This window comes from Antechinus flavipes, chromosome 2 (assembly GCF_016432865.1).
Source record: "Antechinus flavipes isolate AdamAnt ecotype Samford, QLD, Australia chromosome 2, AdamAnt_v2, whole genome shotgun sequence".
NCBI lineage: Eukaryota > Metazoa > Chordata > Mammalia > Dasyuromorphia > Dasyuridae > Antechinus > Antechinus flavipes.
Window position 1 is genome coordinate 609461235 of NC_067399.1, and position 17212 is coordinate 609478446.

Genomic DNA, 17212 nt, shown 5'->3' on the forward strand with positions numbered 1-17212 from the left:
TGAAAAACATCATATTTTCATTCTGAGGCAAGCTTGGTTAGCTTCATATGAAATACCAGTATTTAACGGGTGTTTAATTTTTAATAAATCATCAGTTTCAAGACTTAGTAAATTTTAGAGGCTTCTAAGGAGACCCTTTCTCTCCCCCCCTCCCAATACACACACACACTGAGAAGCCTTCAAGAAAAGGCTGAATAACTACTTGTAGTTATATAGAGAGGATCCTGTTCAGATATGAGTGAACACTATGATCTCAGCTGTAACTACCAATTGTAAGATGCTGTGTTACTATGAATTCCTTCATGGCAGTGGCAAAGTAATCTTGAAGCCAAACATCAGAGAAAGAATAAAAAGGGATAACCTAAATCCTGTTTTCTTCCTTTGATAGTGTAGACCTTTTGTTTCTTATTACCACATAATTTCAGTTTTCTGAAAGCCCCTAGGGGCTATCCTTCTCTTCCAACCGGTTTCTGTAGTTATGCAGACTGTCATTGTTACAATCTTTTTAAAAAAATTTTAGTACTGCACCTAAAATTTGAGTACTCCTTACAAACCTATTTTTTTTTTCTATTCAGCAAATTAGTGTTGTGTACTGGACATCCCATTAGCCATCTCTTCTTAGCTTGAGTACTGGCCATGTCATGGCTTTCTCTAAATTGCTAACCACCTTCTAGTCTTTCCAGTAATAAATCCATCAAGCAGGCTTTTATGAAGAGATACCTTATACCTTATTAACCTTATCTACAATGAGCTATCATTACATTTTTCCCTGCAAACTATTGCTTTTGATATTATTATAACAGTTTCACTTTCTACATATATAGTGTAAATCTCTATCCTTTAATTTATCTTGAAGGCAAGACTTTTAAAATTCTAATATCCATCCCTTTTTTATTCTTTCTCTGATGTTTGGGTTCGAGATTACTTTTCCAGTACTACATAGGAATTCATAGTAACACAGCATCTTATAACTAACTGATGGTTACTACTGAGATTATATTGTTCAAATCATACCCAAACAGGAATCCTTTCTGTAGAACTAGAAGTAATTATTCAGTCTTTTCGTAAAGCCTCTCCAGTATTGGGAGGAAGGGAGGGCACTTTTGGATAGCCTTGATTATTAGAGGTTTTTTTCTTCAAAACTAAATCTGCCCTCTCTTCAACTTCCTTTTGTTGCTTTTGTTTCTGTCTTTTGGGGCCAAGCAAAACACATCTGACCTTTCTTCAACATGACAGCTTATCAGATATTTTAAAACAACTATTCTTTTTTGTCAAGTCTTTTGTTTGCCAGGCTAAATCTCCCTAGTTCTTTGAATTTTGCATGGCTTGTTCTTAAGAACCTGCACCATATAGATTGCCCTTCTGGATTTTCTCCTATTTATCAGTGACCTCCCTGAGATGGATGGAATTCACAGAACTGAACTCAATCCAAGTGTGGCCTGAGGAGAATATTTTTTTTTTTTACTGTGGTACAGCAAAACTGCTAACTCTCTCATACTAGTCATAATAATATCACCAAATACTGTAATACAGTCTAAAATCATCTTAACTTTCTTTGCTGCCATAGCATACTGTTGACTATTACAGAACTTGCAATCTGCTTTAAAGTTTCAGATCTTTTTCAGGTGAAATTCTGCCATTACATTATTCCCATCTTGTATTTATAAAGTTTTGTTTTTGTTTTTAATCCAAATGTAAGGCTGTACATTTGTCCCTATTAAATTTCATCTTGGCAGTTTCAACCCTATTATTCTATCTTTTCAGTTTTTTTGAATCTTCACTGATACGTGTTTTCTTTTCTCTGGTGCACCTTTGGTTTATACTTTGCACCAATCCTTCTCCATCTTAAGACAGTGAAAGTCTGTTCCTGGTCTTAAGTTTACTTTGTATACCAGTGATAGGATCATATATGTGAAATTCTACAAGATTTTCCATTCTAGAACTTCTATCTTATGTGAAAGAGTGTGGCTTGAATATTATTGTACTCTTCATATTGAATGGATTCAAAGAGTAGGTGACAGTTTGTCAGGGATCTTAAAGAGAGAGCTTCTTTTTAGGGTTGGAAAATTAGACTACATGAATTCTTATACCTTCCAACTTTTAAAATTTGTATTCTGTATTTATAAGTTACAAAGTATTATTCTTGGGCTTAGTCTGAGTTGTGATAAAGCAGCTATCTGGATATGTAATTCTAGCCTGGGCTTCAAAAATTGAGTTATTTCAGATAACTTTTTTCTAACAAATATTCGATAAAGGAGACCTAAAGAAAGGAACATATGGTCTACCCAGTTAACTAAAAAATGGGAATAAATATGTGTGTGTGTGTGTGAACATGCTATTCTAAGAAGAAATCTGCCATTGTCCTCATCTTGCCAAATTTCTCAGCACACTTTTAAGCCAGTCCCCTATTTCAGGTAATCCTGCTGAGAACACTAAGAGCTTTCCTCCTTTTTGTACTTCATTCTGTAATCTCCTGATTTTTTCCTTACTCTTCCTCAGCTTGCATTGTTCTCCCATAAGTCAAAAATAACTTGGGGGATTGAAAGAGTAGAAACTATATTTGGCTTGAATTCACCTGATAGAAGAAAAAAAAAAAATGCTAGTTCTTGGTAATGACAGGGATTACACTGGAGTAATAAGATTTTTCTTGGTTTTTGTTTCTCCAGTTTCCCACACACACATACCTCTTCCCCCCAGACACTAGGTCTCCCCATCTGGCCTAAAAGTACAAGAGCCATTTAAAGGCCTACTCCCAGTTCTTATTGACTTAAAAGCTTTGACCTCCATTTCTGATGTAGTTTAGTTTGCTCTTCAATTAACCTGGTATCCTCCCTGCTTCTGTGAGCTCATCATAGTGATGGCAGATTTAATGAAACCCACTTCATCTCAAAACTCTGAAGCTCAAGAGATTTGTCAGCTTCAAGATTAATAATCCCTAGCAGCTGGGCTTACAAATATGTGCTCCTGTGCCCTGCTGCTTTTTTTTTTTTTTTCCCTTAAAGCTCATTTATCTTAGGGGGAAAAACACTAGAAACACAGCTGCAGTTGCAAATTCTGAATATTCTTGTTAAGGGAAGTTTTATATAATACAAGATTCGTGTGAATAACAAAGAAATTGAAAAGGAAACATGCCTGAGCCTGAAAATCTCTTGAAATAAAGGGTAACTGTAATCACTGTTCTTCTCTCATATATCCTTCAGCTCAATACTAGACTATTTAAAATTCCAGGACTAGATAATACTATTTAGTTACTCTGTAGGAGTTATGTCCAAAATCTTCCTTCTGCTTGTCTATCAATCATCAGAAGAAAAAGTTATTTAAAATAAGATAGATTCACAAGACATTGATCCCTCTGACTTTGATAGCTTCTGCATCTTTAAAAACTTATTTTTATTGGTCCAAGCTGACTAAAAGATTGCATCAGTCTCTTAAGTTTTTCATTTCACTTTCACTTCAATGGGCTCTTCAAAACCTTCTCCCAAGAGATATTAACACAGCCTTTAAGTAACTTCTTGTCTCTCCTTGCATCTGTGTTTTTATGCCCCCTCAAGAATCACTCTTAAAATAATAGTTTTTTCCTAGTAGATGCTAGAAAGAAGGTAGGCATACTAAGCATTGGCATCTTGAACAGCCGAGTTATTCTAAAAGCTCATCCATCATTCCTACTAACCTCCTTTCTCTCCTAGAGATTTTATTGTATGTATATGCCTGAAATCAAAAAGTTCAGATTATGAAATTTGGCACTGGAAGGGATTGAAGGGCTCAGCCTCCTCATGAAAAGAGGTCTTTATTTTTTTACTTGGAGAGACTGAAGGATGTTAATAGGAACAGCTGTTCTTTTCCTTTGACCTAACTTGTATGAGCCAAACCTGTTTCTAAAAGAAAATGCTTTCTATCTGGCTGACAGATCACATTTCCTTCTGTTCAAATAAAGTCTTCTTTTGACCTTTTGTTCCAGCCTACTCATTTGGGGCATTTTTCTTCCTTTTTTGAAATTAGTAGGGTAACTATTTGGTCTTCCACAGGACATATTTAAAAACAACTGTCCCTCTACCAAGGATCTCAATTCATTCTTAGAATAGGACAGTGAATAACTTTGATTCCAAAGTCTTAGTAAGACAATTAATAGCAATATTCCATTCCATCTCTGTACAAACTCTTGTTACTCTTAAATTTGTTTCCTTAAAAACATAACCATCCCAAGCAGCTGTTACAGGCTGCCTTTTTTTCCCAGTGATGAAGTCTAAATCTGGTATGCTTTTAACATTTTTTGCACTATCCATTCAACTTCCACATTGATCTAAGGCAGAAGTCTGTCTTAGAATAAACTATAATAGCTGCTTATTCCATTTAATTAGATATAAATTCTTCTTTGGGGCATTTAAGGGTCTTCAAAGCTTACTACTCTTTTCTGCCTTTTCAGTCTTCTCACACTTTCCTCCTTTCTACATATTCCCCAATCCTTCGATAAAGACGTACTTATTCACAACACTCCCATAGCTTACCTCTACATCTTTGCACTGACTATCCTTCCTTTTTGTGTGGAGTATTTTCCCTCCTTGGCTCTGCCTCTTCATTGTTTTGGCTTCTTCAAGACTCAACTCAAGGCTGTCATCTTCAGAAATCTTCTTCCAGTTCCCCTGATTGAGCATTTCTTTCCCCTCTAAGATTACTTTTTGTACATTTTGTATATGTTTTTTATGTACCTATTTAGAGTTGTCTCTCCTGTCTTAGACTGTGAGCCTTGTGAAAGCTGGAGTGTTTTTAGTTTTCTTTGTATTCCCAGTGTTTAGCATAATACCACTATGTGTTTGTTGACTAACTTTCTGAGGCCTCTGGTGGAGTCAGGAAAACTGGCAGACACTATTTCCTCCTCCATACTCCCCATAAAAATGCATAAATCCCAACTCTGGTATCCCCAAATATAATCCAGGGTTTAGACATATACTTTGCTGAGTCTGTCCCACTTTTTGGATTGAGAGGAAAAACCTTTTTCAAGAGCATTAAACCTCCAATAACAGCTGCACAGGAATAGGTTGACTTATTCATGAGTTATTGAGGCTTTGAGTGAAAAAGCAGTTGATTGACCACTGGTAACAGTAGAGGGAAGAAAGGAGGAATGGGCAGAATATGGATTCCAGGGGATAAAGGAGTTGGGAAAGGGAGTGATTGAAGATATTAGAGAGGGAGAATATACATACATGTAGGGTTTAAGGACTGGCAGGAGATGGAGAGGAATTTTTATAAAACTTCTGTATTTTTGCCTATTTCATATATTGAGGTTTTTTTTCTCTTTTTTGTTTTATACGCTGCTCACACCCATGCTAGTTCTAATTCCTTTAAAAATTTATTTCATTTCCTTTGTATTTGCTTTAAAATTTGTTGTATGAGAGTTTAGTTAGTCTGAAACATATTAACTATATCTGTTCTTTGTCTGAAGTTATATAATAGCAAATATTCTTGTTTTACAGGTGGTAGGCCATAAAGAAGGTTTGGATGTTATGGAAAGAGCTGATCCTTTATTTCTTTTAATTGGACTTCCCACTATTCCTGTTATGCTGATATTGGGCAAGATGATTCGTTGGGAAGACTACGTTCTTAGATTGTGGCGCAAATACTCTAATAAACTACAGATTTTGAACAGTATATTTCCAGGTATAATATTCCCTCAGTTTCATGCATGTGGGAGACTGGTTTTTAAAGTGTCAGAAAAATCTCATGGAAGAATATGGCATTCTGTGAATGAAACTTTAAGATACACATTTATATTTTGAAATATGATAGAAATTTAACAATATGGGGAGGGGGAAACTGTCAAAAATAAGATTAGCCAGGAACCAGTTTACAAACTATTAGAATATTAAAAATAGACAGTGGTGACTAAAGATTATTTGGATTTCCATTTTTTACCCTATTAGTGTTGATATATTTCAGTTTATTTCCCTAGGGATTGGATGTCCTGTTCCTCGTATTCCAGCTGAGGCAAATCCTTTGGCAGATCATGTCTCTGCTACTCGAATTTTGTGTGGAGCTCTTGTCTTTCCCACTATTGCTACGATAGTTGGGAAACTGATGTTCAGTAGTGTTAATTCTAACCTACAAAGGACAATCTTGGTAAGATTGCTTTAATACTGCTTTGTCAAAATTATCAAAGCAAAAGGGTCTTTAGGAAACCAAATTTCTGTGTGTATACACAAACATAAATGAGTTGTGTCATGTAACTGAATGTCACAGACCATGTGAAGTGGTCTGTAGCTATATTATGTATTATTGCTATATTCATGTCAGTTATATATTATGTCTAGCTTACTCCAAAGGAAAAAGAATTGACAAAATTCATTCTCTCTTATATATTCCCTCCTTTTATTCTGCATGGATTCTGCTAACAATGGAGTGCCCTCTCCACCCCCAGGAATATACCCTAATCCCCGGTATAGACTTAAAACTAAAGGCAGAAGAGAGGGGAATAAGAGTAAATGAGGTACATCCAAAGGGACCCCAACTTTTAAGGGGAAAAGGACAAATTAATTTTTAGCCATCTTATCTAATCTGTCATAGAGACTATACCACTTCTCCTGAATATAATTCCTTTTGCTGATTTAAATCTCTTTTACCTGATTTGTATTGGAGGGGGGGAGGGGAGAAGTAGACAATAAACCTGTTCTATTAACTTTGAAAGATTTTCCTTTGCTTGTGTTTTAGGGTGGAATTGCTTTTGTTGCCATAAAAGGAGCATTTAAGGTCTACTTCAAACAGCAACAATATTTGCGTCAAGCACACCGCAAAATTCTTAATTATCCAGAGCAAGAAGAAGCATAAGGGTGTGACGTCCCGTTGTTCGACCGCCTCATCTGAGAGTCTGTTGTGGTGTTCTGATACCATCATTATTGCACAGTAGTGGAGACTTGTGATAAGCTGCTGCTCCTATATTTTTAAGACATATAATAAAGCACTTATGGCAGGGGAAATCCTCTCAGTAATCACGGAACCTAAGAATGTGATTTGTTTTCATTGTTTTACATGTACTTCCTTTATGGCAGTCATCTGAACCATTTTCTTAGCATGATAAATACTGGGTTTTATTTGTGTTTCCCCGCTCAGAAGTGTAAAGATCAAATTGTACAGTTATTAAAGAGGGCATAGACTATTGTATGCAAATGCCTCTTTTTTGTACATTTGTATGTTCGCTATTTTCTTACACAGAATCATCAACTCAACAATAAGAATACCACATTTTGGCAAATGATTTAACTGCAGAACAACAGCATGTGTTAATATGGAGAAGATAGAAGTGTTAGTATGGAGGAAATAGAAATTTACTTTTGAGTTATGAAATAGATATGAAACCAAAAATTTGTGAAGCCACTCAGTTGCTTATCTGAATAACCTAGATTCTGTTGAGTATTTTTCAATTTAATAGCCTTTAAAATATATAAAAATTCACAGAGCTTCCAGTTCGTTTTATTGCTACTAAATCTGTGATGTTGACATCTTGTAGTTCATCATATAGTTCTGACCGTTCAGTGATATCATCAGCTCTTTGTAACATTAAAATCTTCAATAGATTTTTAAATACTTCTAGAAATTTCTACAAGTCTACATGTCATTTGAACACAGAGAAGCAACTGCCAAGTCACACTTTTCCTTTCCTCTCCACCAAGAAATAGTGAGAGTGATTTGGAGATGAGCAAGGAAGCAAACTCAGGAGAGGCTTGGAGCCAGCTGTCTTTGGGTCAGCAATGAGGAGATGGGCATTAAAAATGTCACTGCCAAGCATTGATATTGAGTGTCCAAGAGATGTTAAGATCAGTGCTTTGGATGTAAACCAATGGATTGTGGAAAATAAAGCATGATAGTTTTAGAGTTGAATCATCTTAGAATTGAGGCTAACACTTTGATGATTACTTCTTTATTTTGTTGGTTGACATAACCATTTTCCAAAGAAAATTGTTTTTTTGAGCCTCTTTCAAGTAGCAAGAGTGGCTATTACATCATCCTGCCATTCAAAATGGATTTTTGTTGTTTTCATTGAATAAAATTAAATGCTTTAAAAATTATCCTTTAAAAAACTATTTTTCTGTATTTTCTTGTTCACAGTAGCATATTTAATGCATGAAAAACAGTTAACTATTTTCCCTTTTCTTCAGAAATAGATTGGCTATAGCGTGAACTGTGTTGGATTGGAATAATGTATGTTAATTTTAGCAATTAAAAGACTGGTATCTTTCTATAGTATGAATATAATAAATATTGAGGTAACAAAAATGTATAAAAATGGTGTGTGTGTATATAATGGCCATTGGATATTCAAAAGCTGTAGTTACCAAGGGAAGTAAATAAAGAAATTGAATAGTGAAATTCGGAAATTGCACTTCTGAAGAGAAGACACTTATAATATTTCTGACTGGGAAATAATTTAGATTATATAGCTGCAACTTTTGACATATACTGACTTTCCTTTTAATTTTCAATAAGGAAAAAATAGTAATAGAAAATGTTTGTGGAGAACATCTTTTCAGTGGCTTTTATTCTAAAGCTAAAACAGAATGAAGTCGCCTGTTTATTCTTAATACTTAGGATGGTGCTTGACTACTCCGGGTAATAGTGATGGAGGAGAGTCAACCCTAAGAACTTGGCAACAGGATGGTTGGAGAGAGAGTAATAGTGAGGTCTGGGTATTCTCCTTCCACTTTTAGCTCCAATACAGGCTTCAAAACAGTTATAAGCAACAAGACACCTATCTTCTAGTTATGAGTAATCATATAAAAAAAGTGGCAATTATGCTATCCCGCTAAGGGAACCATGGCACTTCAAAATTTAACAATTTCCCCTAGGCCATAGTGGCATTTTCTGAGAAGTCTCTTAAAGTGCTTCCACAGAGCATGAAAAAGGTAAAGCTGAGGTGGAGGAAAAGTTAATAAGGTACAATTTAAAAGAATGACTGATCAATGAGTTGGGAGTGAGCAAACATTTTGTTGTTGTTCATATTTCTCCATGCTTGCTTTGCTGTATTTATTTCTGGTTATTTTTACTCTTTTGAACTTTTTCTACAAAACACAATGAAAACAAATAGAAATTTTTTTTTCAAAATACTAATCTTTCAAAGTAGCTGAAAATGTTCATAAAACCGTGATGAATATATAATTAAGCTTAGTGACTTGAGTTACTATTACTACCTTGCTAATTGTGTTGTAATTTAAAAAAAACTTGTTTTTAATATAGCATTTAATCTCAATAATAGATTAGATTGAATAAAGACTTTTTATGTTCTATAAGTGTACTTCCTCTTGCAGATAAATTGTGGTAATATAGTATCTTTGCTAAGTATATATAACCATCCAATTTTAACTTTAGCATCTTTGTACATATAACTTGGTCTGGGCCTGTGGTTTTGGGGTATGTAGGGATCTGTGAAAGAGGGTTGGGATTTTGGACATTTGCATTCATTTGTATGAAGGAAATTCCATTTCTCTTAAATTTGCTAAAATTTTAAATGACTTTTGTTGCTAACAGCAATTGGTTTGATTTCTTTTTCAGTTTTGTGTCATTACTTAGAAAATGTTTGTCTTGTGGGTCACTATTGGGAGGATATGCTTCTGAAGCCGATAATAATGCAAGTAAAAACCAGATCTCTTGAGAACCTGGCACACAGTAAGCACATGATACCTATTTAATTGATTAAGAAGTGAAAAAATTAATTCACTTCTACCCATATCTTAAGTAGAGTTTTTCACTAATAGGATAAAGTGTTGAAAGTTGCTATCTAAACCATCTTTCAATGTAATCTGAAGATTTTATACTGATCAATTGAGGCTCTTACAGCTAAAGAGCAGAGTTCAGTTATGTCGAGGAGAAAAGGTCAAGCAGAGGTAGCTGTAGTCCTTAAGTAACTTGTTATACTCTCTGCATTCACAGATGAAGTTTTATAAGATGCAATGAAAGGAAAAGAATTCTACTAAAATTGCAAAAATGTAAGCAAAATGAAAATCCTGAAGGGACTTTTAACTAAAAAGAAAAAAGGGCTTCTTGGTTATTTTTGTAGTTTTCTTTGATTTTAGAGGCACAGTTTTTATCATTACCATCATCAAAATAAATGGCCAAAGTAAAAACGAATTGGGCAACTCTCTACATCTCCTAATTTGGTCACCTGTAGTCCTTTTGAACCAGCTCCTAAAGTGTAATTCTGTGTTTTGGAATCTTTCTTAGTAAGTCCACAGTGTGAAATAGTAGATACGATATTTGCAATATGGTCAATAAATGAAAGCAAAGAGAAGTAAATTATCCTTGCCTGTATTATATTAATGACAAAAGTTTTGGACATCAGAATTGCATATTTGCCTGATTCAAAAGCTTTAAAAGTTAAGCCACCCTAGCCTGGAAATATGTTCAAAAAACTGTTGTGAAAAAGACATTAGACATTATCTTTTTGGTCTAAGGGATTAGAACTAGGGTAGGACCAATGCAATGGCAGATATAAGTGGATAAAGAAAGACAGCCATTAGTACCATATAAAAATGAGCTGCCTTGGGCCCTGTTTCATTAAGAGCTTTCAAGTAGAGGTGGGCTTTCATTTCTAGAGGATGCTTCAGAGGGAACTTTTTCATTGGGTGCTTTTGGACTTAGCGGTCTTTCAATCCCTTCTGGTTTGTAGGAGTGAATGATCCCTTCCATGTCATTTTCTCAGTTCTCTCATCTGTAAAATAAGGTTGACCTCAGCAACTGGGGAAAGAACTCATTTTCAACAAAACTGCTATGGAAACCAGAGAGTAACCTGGAGATATGAAGACTATATCAAGATAAACTCCAAATGAATACATAACTTTTTTTTAATATAGCTTTTTATATACAAAACATATACATGGGAAATTTTTCAACATTGACCCTCAACTTTTCCCATCCTTCCCTCCACCCCTTCCCCTAGATAGCAGATAGTCCCATACAAATACATGACTTTTAAAGGGTGACACAATAAACAGGATCAGGGATGACATTTCCTTTCAAATCTGTGGCTAGGGGAAGTTTGACTAAACAAGGGATGGGATTGCAGAAAGTAAAATGAATTTTGATGACATAAAAAGCTTTTTGCACCAATAAAAGCAATGCAGCTAAAATTAAAAGGGAAGTAGGTAAATAGGGATGGGGGAAGGTACTGGGGGAAATCTGCAGCCAGTTTCTCTGACAGAGGTGTCATTTCCCCAAGAGAGAGAAAGATGATGTGAATAGTTTTCTAAGGAAGAAATCCTAGTTATTAACAGATTTTCAAAGTTCAAATCACTAATCTGGGAAATTCAAATAAAAGCAACTCTGAAGTTTCAACTCACAATTATAAGATTTGTCAAGTTGACAAAAATGAAAAATGACATGTAGTGGCTAAGGAGTTATAAATCAGTTCATACCCAAAAGGTGGCTGAATTGTATGGCTACTCTGACCCAGCACTATCCCTGCTAGGCCTGGTTCTTAAGAGATCAAAAAAAGAAATGCAACCCACATGTACAGAAATAAAGCAGCTTTTTTCATAATGGCAAAGGACCAGAAACAGAATTTCTGTTTCTTCATTTGAGGGGAATAAGTAAATAAATTATGATACATAAATGTAATGGAATACTGGTGTGATGACAGGCATAATTTCAGAGAAACCTGAAAACACTTAGATGAGTTGATACAGAATGAACTGATACAGCCAGCAGTAATATTATAAAAATAACTTTGAAAGACTAAAACTTACCAATGCAATGATCAATCATTATAGAAGACCATGGATAAAGCAGGCTAGCTACCTCCTGACACATGATGAATTCAGGGTGCCAAATGAGATTTTTTTTTTGATGTGGCTAAATTTGTTTTGCTCAGTTATGAATATTTTTTCTTTGTTGGAAAGGAGAATTAGTTCTTTATTAAGTTGAATTCTGAAAAAATAAAATGATGGGGCTAGATTAAATGCTCTCTCAGGTGACTCAACTCTAAACCCTATTGCCTTTCAATGCCAATGTGAAATCATGAGGTATATCCAACTTTATTCTTTGTCATGTAGCCACATTTGAGGATAGAGCTGAGAACAGGAAGTTTTACTCCTCTTTTTAAGGTTATACTAAATCATCAGTTTCTAAGCAGCCCTGAAAATTAGAAAAGTCTCCAAGAGCTGTTCATTCTCCAAAAATGATAGTAACCCATAGATTCTTATTTTTGAAGAAAGATTTGGGAGGTTGCAGCAGAAAGCTAATTTTTCATTAGCTAGTTCTTGCAATAACACCGTGTTTGACCTGTAATTTCTGGCCTCTTTCATATTGTGGTATTATACTTGGCTTAACCCTATACTAAAAGCAGCGTAGTTAAAAGGAAACTTGAGCTATACCCAAGACAGGCAGGTCTTGATATGTCAGGTATGTCAGAAAGAATTAACAAAAGGTAACCCATTGAAGAAGGAAATGGCAAATCGTTCCAGTATCTACCAAAAAACCGTGTTGGACAGTATTAAAGTAACAAAATTGATTTGATATTAGAAACTGAGCCCTCAGGTAAGAAGGTGTCCAACATGCTACTAAGAAAGAGTAGAGGTCAAGTACAAGTAGTTCCCGTATTATGAAACAGGTGGGCCAAAGCCAAAAGGAAACTTGGCCGTAGGGGTGTCTGGTGATGAAAGGAAAGACAATGCTGTAAAGATCAATATTATAGGAACTAAAGGTAAGCTGGATATGATCAAATAGGAGATAGATTAAACATCAGTATCTTGTATGTCACTGAACAGGAATGGGTAAATTTAGTTCAAGTGATCATTACATATACTACTAAATGGTGCTGTGGATAGAGCACTAAATCTGGAGTCAGAAAGACAAGTTCAATTCTGTCTCTGATACTTACTAGTTGTATGATTCCTGGCAAATCATTAAACTCCGTTTTCTCCCATGTAAATTGGAGCTAATAACAGCTTATCTCCCAAGATTCTTGTAGGGATAAAATGAGATGGTAAGTGTAAAATGCCTGACATGAGCATTATATATTAGCTATTATTACAATTATAATTTTTCACAAACTCTGATTCGTTATGCCCCCACCCCAGAACTCTAAAAAATAATTTAAAGCTTTGAGTTTCCACAAAGGGCAGTGTAGGAAAGTAATGATGTATGGGACAGCTATTTTCTCCACAAAAAGGAAATGTTTAAAAAACAAAGGACTCACAAGTACAGTGACAGAAACTTAACAGTAACATATCTACTATTATTCTTTCCCCAGAGTTTGATATTTAAAACATCAAGCAAAATGAAGCATTTTGCAGGACTAATTTCACATTTCATTCGTTGGGTTCATCCTCCTGTTGGTAGTCATCTCCAAGAAGGGAGTAATTACATAAGCTCCTTGATCCCAGGGACTCGGTAGTTCACAACCTCTCAGAAATAACAATATTGACAATAAGACCAAGAATATCTAAGAGTCATTGTTTGGTGGGTTTAGGCAAAGAAACAGAAAAAAGTAGAATAGTAGACAAGTAAACAAGTGACCAGAAAAGAACATTGGTGATCAGAAGAGGGGAAGAGGAGAAAGAATGTGTATCTAGCAGCAAATCAACCATAGTCCACCTTCACATTTCTCCTGCCTTCCCCACTTGCTGGAAATCAGATGGTCAACCTTTTCTGTTTTGGAGAATTCTCATCTACCCATGGTGGCAAGTACCGTGACCAAGTGCCTACTGTTCCCTAGAGACGTGGGGCTCCTGACTTAAGCTTAATGTATTTTTGAGGATCAACTTACTCCAAGTATTTGCTGAGCTGTTTTTAACTTTACAGTATATTCTTGCCACTCCCTAAAGGAGACGGGTAAGTATAAGCCAGTTCTTCATATAGAAAAGCCGATTAGAATTAATTTCCATCCTTGTTTGTCCTTATTCCCATTTCTCTAGCCCCTTTCTTTTCTTTGGTTTTCAGAGATACCTCACTCTTCTGCTTCCTACTTTCTAATTATTCTTCTATGTCCTTAGTTGATCTACTTTTCCTCCTGATGTATCCAGTCCTTATTGCAGAATCCACTCCCAGTCTTCCTTTCATTTTCCTCTTTTCCCTTCCTGGCCTGACACTGACTTCCCTCATGCTCATCCCTATTAAAGGAAACCAGAAGCCCCTCTCCCCTCCAACACTTAAGCCTACTAACCCCTTCCCAATGTGTGTACTTCTATGGGGAAGACCTAATACATTTTAAATGGAGGGAAAGGAATAAACTTTATTAAGCCCTTACTATTTTAATAGTATTTTATTTTTCCCAATTACATGTAAAGACAGTTTTCAACATTTGTTTTTATAAGGTTTTGAGTTTCAAATTTTTTTCTTCCTTCCCCCTCCACAAGAAAGCAAGCAATCTGGTATAGTTTATACATATAGAATCATTTTAAACATCTTTCCATATTAGTTATGTTTTGAAAGAAAGATCAGAACAAAAGGTTAAAACCAGGAGAAAGAAAAAATAAACAAAATATAATAATATGCTTCCATCTGCATTCAGTCTCCATAGTTCTTTCTCTGATGGCAAATGGCATTTTTCATCACAAGTCTATTGGAATAGATCATAGATCACTATATTAATGAAAAGAGTTAAATCTATCAGTTAATCATCACATAATCTTGCTGTTACTTTGTACAATGTTCTCCTCATTCTGTTCTTATTCAGCATTAATTCCTGCAAGTCTTTCCAGGCTTTTCTGAAATCCTGCTGATCATTTCTTACAGAACAATAATATTCCATAACTTTTATATAACCACAATTTACCCAACCATTCTCCAATTGATGGGCCTTCACTCAGTTTCCAGCTCCTTGCCACCACAAAAAGAGTTGCTACAAACATTTTTTGCCCATGTGTGTCCTTTTCCTTCTTTTATGATTTCTTAGGGATACAGACCCAATAAAGATACTGCTCAATCAAAGGATATGTACAATTTGATAGCCCTTTGGACGTAGTTCTAAATTGTTCTCCAGAATGGCTGGATCAGTTCACAACTCCACCAATCATGCATTAGTGTTCCAGTTTTCCCATCTCCAGCATTTATCATTGTCTAGTTCTGTCATATTATCAATCTTGGAGATCTGAGGTGTTTTAATTTGCTTTTCTCTAGTCAATGGTGATTTAGAACATTTTTTCATGAACATAGAAGGCTTTAATTTCTTCACCTGAAAACCAACTAAGAGCTATAAAAATATGTAAACTCTTTGATCTAGCAATGTCACTAATGGTTCTGTATCCCAAAGAAATCATAAAAGAGGGAAAAGGACCCACATGTGCGAAGATGTTTGTTAACAGATTATGTAATGATCAACTGGGATGGACTTGGCTCTTCTCAGCAATGCATGATTCAAAACAATTCCAATAGACAGGATGGAAAATTTGCTATCCACATCCAGAGAGAGACATATGTATACTAAATATGGATTGAAGCACCTTTTTTTAATTTGCTTTTTTTTCTTTTAGTTTTTTTCCCCTTTTGGACTAATTTTTCTTGTACAACATAACAAATATGGAAATATGTTTAAAAGGATTGTACATGTTTAACCTGTATAAGATTGCTTGTTGTCTTGAAGAGGGAGGGGGATAGTAAGAGAGGAGAAAAATTTGGAATTAAAAAAAACTTACAAAAATTAATGTTGGAAACTATCTTTATATTATCTTTATTTGTATTTGGAAAAAATGAAATGCTATTGAGTAAAAAAAAATAATCTGACTCAGTTCTCTATTTTAGGAATGAGGCCATTATCAGGAACACGAGCTATAAAAATTGTTTCCCAGCTTTCTGCTTCCCTTCTAATCTTGGTAATATTGGTTCTGTTTATGAAAAACCCTTCTTAATTTAATCAAAATTATCCATTTTGCATTTCATAATGTTCTCTATTTCTTGTTTGGTCATAAATTCCTCCCTTCAAAAATCTGACAGATAAACTATCCCTTGCTCTCCTAATTTGCTTATAATATCACCCTTTATTGTCTAAATCATGAACACACTGCAACTTTATCTCGACATAGGATATGAGATGTTGCTCTATACTTAGTTTCTACCATACTATTTTCCAATTTTCCCAGAATTTTTGTCAGTGAATTCTTTTTTCCAGAAGCTGGAGTCTTTTGCTTTTTCTGACAGGGGATTACTATAGTCACTGACTATTGTGTCTTATGTACTTCTTAGCCACATGATTTTGATGACTGCCACTTTATAATAGAGTTTTAGTCTGGTACAAAGCTCTACTTCTTTAAGAGTTTTATAAATACGCAATTTGACCCTGTGAGATAGATGCTATGATTTATCCCCCTTTTACAGTTGAGAAAATGGAGGCAGAGGTCAAATATGTCACCCAAGGACTTCAGAGCCCTGACACTTGGTCTATATCTGTGCTTGCCTTTTCCAACCATTGGCAGCTGAGTTCTGCCATATTTCTTGTCGTCCCTATATTTGTGTGAGTTTATGAGAGTAGGGACTATGTTTTTTATTTGTATTATCTGCAGTGCTTGACACAGTGCTTAATAAATACTTGTTCAATCATTCCTTTTTCTTTTGCAATTTCATTTACTTTCCTAGGTTTGACTGCCATTCCTTGATTTTCAGACCTGATCTCTCTTAGGGTTCTAGTTTGCATGACTATCTAGCTCCCTCGATTTCCTACATACAACTCAACTCAGTGGGGCCAAAACCATACTCACAAACTTACTCTTACTTCTGGTCTCCTTATTTCTGTCTGTGGAACCATTAGTTTCCCATATTTGTTCTCAGATTTTTTTTTTTAATGAGGCAATTGGGGTTAAGAGACTCACCCAGGGTCACACAGCCAAGAAGTGTTAAGTGTCTGAGAGCAGATTTGAACTCAGGTCCTCTTGACTTCAGGGCTGGTGCTCTATCCACTGCACCACCTAGCTGCCCCTAGTTCCCCTATATTTGTAACTTTGGGGTTATCTCCAACTTTTCCTTGTCCCTCACTTCTTTTATCCAATTGGTCACCAAGCAGCTTGGAGCAGTTTGGTGGAGCCATAGTGCCCAGAAATGGGGTCTGGAGCCACAAAGACCTTTGATACTCATTAGCTGGGTGACCCCGGGTAAGTCACTTAGCCTGTCTGCTTCATATATGAAGTGGTGATACTAACATATAAATGTGTGTAACAGCACCTGTCTTTTGGGGTCATTGGGAAGTCATAATGAACTAAAAGGAATTATTTTGCAAACCTTAAAGCACCACATAAATGCT

The 17212-nt window shown here is 35.4% G+C and overlaps 1 protein-coding gene across 1 annotated transcript in view; it reads left to right on the forward strand.

Annotated features, from left to right (window-relative positions):
* MARCHF5 (membrane associated ring-CH-type finger 5) overlaps positions 1-9512 on the forward strand; it is a 58921-nt gene extending 49409 nt beyond the window's left edge. Inside the window, exons 4-6 of the mRNA XM_051981649.1 lie at positions 5472-5655; positions 5948-6114; positions 6703-9512. Coding sequence (XP_051837609.1) covers positions 5472-5655; positions 5948-6114; positions 6703-6819 — 468 coding nt within the window. The 3' untranslated portion in view covers positions 6820-9512. The remainder of the gene's footprint in view (positions 1-5471; positions 5656-5947; positions 6115-6702) is intronic.
* Positions 9513-17212: the final 7700 nt, after the last annotated feature.